This window comes from Engraulis encrasicolus, chromosome 23 (genome assembly GCF_034702125.1).
Source record: "Engraulis encrasicolus isolate BLACKSEA-1 chromosome 23, IST_EnEncr_1.0, whole genome shotgun sequence".
NCBI classification, from domain to species: Eukaryota; Metazoa; Chordata; class Actinopteri; order Clupeiformes; family Engraulidae; genus Engraulis; species Engraulis encrasicolus.
In genome coordinates, this window is record NC_085879.1 from 16,650,041 (window position 1) to 16,657,540 (window position 7,500).

General features: G+C 45.1%; 1 protein-coding gene across 1 annotated transcript in view; it reads left to right on the plus strand.

Moving 5' to 3' along the window:
• The window catches only part of shtn3 (shootin 3), a 29,543-nt gene that overhangs the window by 6,005 nt on the left and 16,038 nt on the right, over positions 1-7,500 (plus strand). Inside the window, exons 3-4 of the mRNA XM_063189449.1 lie at positions 6,007-6,101; positions 6,536-6,698. Coding sequence (XP_063045519.1) covers positions 6,007-6,101; positions 6,536-6,698 — 258 coding nt within the window. The remainder of the gene's footprint in view (positions 1-6,006; positions 6,102-6,535; positions 6,699-7,500) is intronic.

Below are 7,500 nucleotides of genomic sequence, written 5' to 3' on the forward strand. Positions count from 1 at the left end.
AGAGAGAGAGAGAGAGAGAGAGAGAGAGAGAGAGAGAGAGAGAGAGAGAGTGTGTGTGTGTGAGTGGGTGCGTGTGTGTGTGTGTGTGTGTGTGTGTGTGAGAGAGAGAGAGAAGCAACATAGAGAGACAGGGTGTGAAAGAGCAAAGAGAGTGACACAGTGAGAGAGAGAGAGAGAGAGAGAGGGATGAACTGTGTGGCACCATGAGTCAGGGGTGTTTCACAAGGACGCAGTAGGCTCTGCAGTGCTGCCTATGCCATGCCAGGCTATAGCCTATACCATGCTAATGCCTCAGGCTGTACCTATGCAGTTCTATCATATGCAATACTAAAGCATGCACATAGAAAAATGGAAGTAGGCTGCCATTGTGCATCAACTGCTGGTGACTGGGGCAATATCATTTTGCAAAAAAAAGTAGGCCTACAGTATGTAGGCCTAACTAAAAAAAAGTGTCTTTTTAAAAATTGTGTTCCCAAATGGTATTATAGAAGATCATTATTGTATTCTTTCAGTTCAAAAACTGAAAAATGCTGTATTAAACCTGGAGGTATGATATTGTGCCATATGTGTGCCTATATCCAGGGCTCAATTTGTAGCGGGGGCATTTCCATATTTCGGATTTTGATATCCCCTAAATTATTTCTATCTTGGTGATAAGAACTACATTTCGTGCAACTTACTCCACAGTTGTTAAAATCTTTTTTGCGTGTGCTATGCTACTATGGCTCAGTCAGGATGCTTGTTTTCAGCCTCTGCAGTCAGTGCAATGCAGAGCCCGTATATATATGCAAATGAGCCCCATGTGTGCACTGGAGTCAGTGGGCAGGCCCCTCTCCTCCCTCCTCTCGCCTCTCTCCTCAGAGTCACAGAGGAGGGAGAGAGAGCAGACGGAGGTGAAATTGTGAATGCTCCACCACGCTTCTGTGGAAACACTGAGCAAGTCATTCATGGGACCAGCTGACATGGTGACACAAAAGGGTCCTCCTGGGGAGGGGGTGGGGGAGGATGCAGGGGGGGGCGAGTGGGTGGCCTGTGGTGAGTCGGTGGGGGCGAGTGGGTGGGTGGTGGATTTGGAGGATGGTTTGTGGAGGCTGTGACAGGACTGTTAAATGTTAAATTGCCAGCCCGTAGATCACTTCTGAGCACAAAAGGGGACTGACTAGCACAGCCACTCTTGGGGGCCACAGATGTATGGTTTGTGCCTAGTTGCAGTGGACGCAGGTGAAGAATTACAGCCCCAGCCTATGTAGTGGATCGGATGTTATTGCATTTTCCTGGGATAATGAGCCAGACAAACATGGCTCAATTTGCGCTGGGATTAATAATAATAAATAATACTTTTGTTTTATGTAGCACCTTCCAAAACTCCCAAGGTTGCTTGACATGATATCAGTGTAGGTGTGTCTGGGTCGGTGTGTACTTGTGGACACTAGATGCCAAAGGTGATGGTCAGTGAAGGGTCATTTTGAATGTGGTTCGGTAGTTTATTCCAAAAGAATGGAACAGGAATGGATTAATCAGGTTTTTTAAATTCCTGGTCAGTGATTTATGCCTCTACGTTGTTCAGCCAGTCAGTCTGTCTGTTGGTTGGTCTGAAACAAGTTTTCTGTTTGGAGGGTTGGCATGTGCCGTACAGGGCCTGATAAACACACAGGCTAGATATGGCTGCAGGCTAGGGGGGCCCACCTGCCAGGGGGGCCCTCAGTTGTGGAAATCAATATAATTGGAGAAATGTAAGACGATGTGGTATTGATAACTTAGTCTTTTGTCAGGAAGAGTTTTAAATCTTATTGATATTCATTTTGGGTTGGAATTATGACACCATCTTAAGTAATTTTGTAATGAAATTTGCCTTCTGTGGTGGCCTACAGCCTATGGGTCCTGGGCCTCTTTAATCCGGCCCTGGTGACGTAGGTCTGTGGACCGTATTGATGTCTGCTTTACTCTACTCTGATGCTGCATAGGATGAATATGCTCTTTGTCCCCCAGAGCCAAAGGCCAATGACAAGTGACGATTGACAGACAGGAAGAGAGCAGTGCAGTGTGGGTCATCTTCTCAGGCAGTTTGTTGCCACTGTGTTTTTAGAAGTGTAAACTGTAGCAGATCAAATGACAGCCTTTTCATGATGAACCCTTTTGTACAGAGCCCCTGTCACTGTAACCTAGTCTCACAAAAATGATAGTGTCCAAGTCTCAGTCGATCACTTGTTATATCACATCAATTTTGTTATTATGTAGTTGAGCATGTACAGCAGGGTAAATGGGTTAGCAGGCCCATCTGCACAAAGAGGCTACATCTCAAACTAGGTTATCAGACACAGTGCTGTATGTACGTATATGTAAGAAGAAATCTGCACTCACAAACTGCGTCTCATTATTTATTTATATTACCACCATGTCCAAAAAGCAAACGCGTTTCGGCTAACAAGCCTTCATCAGTGCGTGGTACCTCGCACTGATGAAGGCTTGTTAGCCGAAACGCGTTTGCTTTTTGGACATGGTGGTAATATAAATAAATAATGAGACGCAGTTTGTGAGTGCGGATTTCTTCTTCCTTAAGTTGACACTTTTTATCTCGCACCCAAAAGCTTTTCGGTTTTCCAAGAAGTTGAGCGCGTCCTCTGCCAATACTTGTACGTATATGTATACTGTGTACCTAAGTAGATGTTTCTGGACAGCTAAATGACGGTAGATAGCATAAGGGACTGGCTGACCAAAGAGATACACATGAAGGCAAATTAAGCTTCAGATTTAAAGAGGCATATGTTGCTAACATATCCATTTTCATATGTTTGCTTTTTGGATTTGTGGAAGTTGTGATAAGCGATATCTGATATACCTACAAATATCACTATCTTCATTGCTGTCTCAATATCCAAATATCACTCTCGGCGTATCACATCCCAAGTCCCAGGCTGGCATCAGTAGCCCATTTTATGAGGACTCAGTGTGCTGTGTGCTGCTGTGCTGTCTGCTGCTGCTGCTGCTGCTGCTGCAGTGTGCACCTTATGGGTGTGTCACATGAAAGGGAAACATCAGCTCCAATGAGGTTCAAACATCACATCTTTGTAAAAAGCGAGGAGGAGGGGGGCACTGTGTGTGTGTGTGTGTGTGTGTGTGTGTGTGTGTGTGTGTGTGTGTGTGTGTGTGTGTGTGTGTGTGTGTGTGTGTGTGTGTGTGTGTGTGTGTGTGTGTGTGTGTGTGTGTGTGTGTGTGTGTGTGTGTGCGTGCATGTGTGCGTGCGTGCGCATGCGCTTGTCTGTCTGTCTGTCTGCCGGGTGGGGGTGCAGTAGGCCTACATTGTGTGTGTGTGCGCACGCGTGTGTGCGTGTGCGTGCATGTGTGTGTGTGTGTGTGCGCACGCCACCCTGAGTGTGTTTATGTTTGTGTGTGTTAGACAGGGGTTGGTTGGTGTGCGTAGTGAGCAGTGAGTGGTGTCTGCATGGTCTCATCTGCATGGCCAATTCTAAATTCCAGACTATATAGCTAGTAGCGCTCAGCTCAGCTCGCTCACGGGCCGCATAGCAGGGCTTCCCATGAATAATTCACACAGCTGCTTTAGACAGAAAAAAAGAAGCACTACGGCGAACACACACACACACACACACACACACATGCTGCCGATACTCCCCTCACTACTCTCTCTCTCTCTCTCTCTCTCTCTCTCTCTCTCTCTCTCTCTCTCTCTCTCTCTCTCTCTCTCTCTGTCTCTCTCTCTCAAACACACACACTTACACACACACACACACACAGAGAGAGAGAGAGAAAGATAGAGAGAGAGAGAGAGAGAGAGAGAGAGAGATGCAGACCCCACAGCTGATACTACTCCCCCGTTGCTCCCGAGAGGGGAGCTCATTCACAAATGACTCATTTACTAGCTGAGTGAGTATCATCCTAACCAACTGACCCATCCAACCACAGCGCTGTCAGTGTTACAGGAGTACAACACACGGCTGCCCTTGACCTTACACAGGAAATAAAAACCCTCTACACTGATGTATTTCAACCTTGTAAACAGTAGTACTCAGCTTTTATTGTCAAAACCAGATGTGCATGTTAAAATGGTAGTGCACCCTAAGCCTGCTGTGTACAGAGTAATTGGGTGTCTTTGTGTGGAGACGGTCTTTGATATTCCTGGAACAAGTCCCCAACCCCTGTCATGTCCTGGTCTTGCATCTCTCAGCCAGGGATGCAAATTTCACTTCTCAGAAGCTAATTTTGGCTTTTTAATTCAACACTAATTTGTTTTTTTCTCTCACTGTCTCAGTCTCAGACTGCTGTCAGCGTCACCAGAGTCAAGACTTTGTTGTGTAGCACAGAGCTGCTTTGAAAATAAAGCAGTAAGGAAACCAAAAAAGGTTGGCGTCTGCGCCTTAACTTTGAATCGAAATCGAAATTATCAGTGTCTCCAGTAGCAAGAGACACTGGAGACATTGATAATGGACTAGGTCCGAAACGTCTGTAGCTCCAGTTATTTTCTGATTACTTCTTTTGTAATTTGTCAGCCATAATACACATTTTGAACTTGCAAGCCTGGTGTGTGCCTCATCTTTTTTTACTGTCTTGGAAATATAGCACCCACATTGCTGTATTGTTATCTTGTTTAGTAGCCTCAGCTTTTATTGTCAAAAACCATGCACAGGTCAAACCTTAAGCATGCCATGTACAGAGTAGTTGTTGTGCCTTGTCTTTAGACCATGTTTGTCTTCAGACCATCCTTGATCCTCTTGGAACAAGTCTTGCATTACTGTTGTGTCTTGGTCTTCCATCTCACAGTCAGGGTTGATCATTTCTCCCATAATACGCACATTTTGCCTTACGAATTCAACGCTAGCCTTTTTTCTTGATCCCATTTTGGCCTTGGTGTGTTGATGACACTTCTGTCAGAGTTGCTTGAGTCAGGACTGTGTCATACAACACAGGGCTGCCCTTGGAAATACAAAAACACCCACACTGCTGCATCACAGCTTTGTATGGAATAGCACTCAGCTTTATTATAAAAAGCCTACACTGGGTGATATATGGGATGGGTTACTCCACTGGAATGGCTTGTGTGGGATTTCGTTGGTATGTCGCTTGTGGTTTGTTACAGATAGGTGTGTGTTGTTGCCTTTGCTTGAGGAGAAGAAGACAATAACAGCTATATGAGAGACCAGAGTACATCAGCTGACATAGCATGTGAGTGTGTTGTTTGTTGCCTTGGTGGGCACCCAAAAATGCTTGGACAAGAGAGGAGCGTAATTGTATTAGAGGATAATAAAGAGGGAGTCTGCTGCTGCTGCTGCTGAGTTATCACATCAAGGTACAACATGACGATGATACAAGACACCACACAGAGGGGTGAGGGGTGGGGGCAGGTTTGAGGGCTAGAGTTACTATAGTGTGTTGTATCAATTACAGGTTGTATAGATGCTGTATAGAGCGCTAACTGTGGGATTTGAACACACAGCAGGTACTGTTGTTCAGTGACTAAATGGGCGGGCTTTATCTCTAAAGGGATGAAGAGGTTTTAAAAGACATGTGATTCTGTAATTTAATTCATTGCGGTGCCTGGATATTCCTAAAGTAAGAGCATTTCGGGCCATATCCCTGAGTTACAGCTGCCTCTGCATAACTTTTTTGTTGTTGTTCCACGAAGGCCTAATGTTGCAGCTGGAAGGAGCAGTGAGGCAGAATTTGACCTATTTTTTAAACAGTTTTTTTTTTACTTTTCAGAACATTGCTCTAATGTTTTCTGAAGGTAGTTGGAATTTGTTTTCCCTTGAACCTTTAGTTGTGTGTGAATGTGTGTGTGTTTTTATGTATTTTGGGGACCCCGGTGGCTTTTCAATTGGAATCAACATGAGTATTTGGAGGTGTGTATTTGCGTGTTTGTTTTTATGCCTCGTGGGGACCTTGATTCATTAGAGCCATGTGTGTGTGTGTGTGTGTGTGTGTGTGTGTGTGTGTGTGTGTGTGTGTGTGTGTGTGTGTGTGTGTGTGTGTGTGTGTGTGTGTGTGCCCCAGTTTCCCAGATGGTGATCGAGGAGGTGAGCGTTCTGCAGACTCAGCTGGAGATAGAGAAGTCCTGCAGGGAGAATGCAGAAGCCCTCGCCACAAAGGTAAACAAAAATGATATTCAATACATGCAATTGTTTAAAAAGCATTTGTGAGAAATGATACAGTGCACTATTGTAGTTCAAATCCACAATTTCCACCTCATTTACTCTGAAGTTCCTAGCTTGGAGTGAATAAAATAAATATACCTTCATGTGCTCATATACTGTAGTTTGGGCTTTTGATTCCTTTATTGTGATAAAAAAAAGTGAAGATGCGACAGGAAAGTGTTGGCGGGCAAAACTTGGGTAGGGTTGGGAAACGACCCAGGTCAGTCTCGAACCTGGGTCTCCATATACGTAGATGCTACAGTTGCACCACAGCACCCAGATAAAAATAAATCTCCATGTGTATCTGTCTCTATCTATATCCATCCATCTATCCATCCTCCTCCCCCCCTGCATTCTTCCATCCCGTGTCTTCCATCTCTCTCTCGCAGCTGAACAGTGAGAACAGGAAGCTGAAGTACCTGAGCCTGTCGTCGCGGCCGTGTCTGGACGAGCTGCTGCCCAGCATCTCCGACTGCATCTCCCTGGAGGAGGAGGCCGACCCCCAGGACCCCTCCCCCGACCCCTACTCACAGTACCAACAACAGGTCAAAGGTCAGAATGCACTAGACTAATGTCTGGTGCTTTGAATCGGCCTTTGTGTTACAGTAGCTACATTGTGTATTTTTTTTTTTACCACTACACGTAAATGTTGGACGATATGTTGGACGAGTGTCCAGATCTACATGTAAATTTACTAGGCTGAAAGTCAATGTTATATGTTAGGAGCCGAATTAGGGGCACTGACCTCCCAAAGATGAAGATAGAGGGACAAGAACATCCCAATAAAAATGACAATATTGATTGTTGTCTTATATCTGTCTGTGCACACACTTCAGTCATTACAATATTCTACAGTTTTGACCCTCCCCAATGTTGAGCTGAAGTTGGCGCCTTTGATGTGTGTCCAGAGCAACTGTACATGTAAGTGTACTGGGCTGAAAGTCAATACTGATTCTATGGTCAATCCCTCATTGACTTCCAGTACCAACAGCAGGTCAAAGGCTAGCAGAGTGCCTTCAACCATCCACACAGCTCTGGGTTATTGGCCTGTCACAATATTAACAATAGGCCTACTAACAGAGAGTAGCCAGATGTAAGCACATTGGGATAGACTTTCAGAAGGGTGCTGGCACTACTGTCTTTGTTTTTTTTTCTATGCACAGATTGTACTTGCACAATTTTCCAGCAAGACCACTCAAGGGAAAGGATTCATTCAATTACATTACACTTACCTGACACTTTCGTCCAAAGCCGCTCAGAGTATTGGTTACAGTTACAGTGTGGGGTTAGGTGCCTTGCGCAAGGGCACATCAGCCATGGAGTGTGAGATAGGCAGTGGAAGGGTGGGATTTGA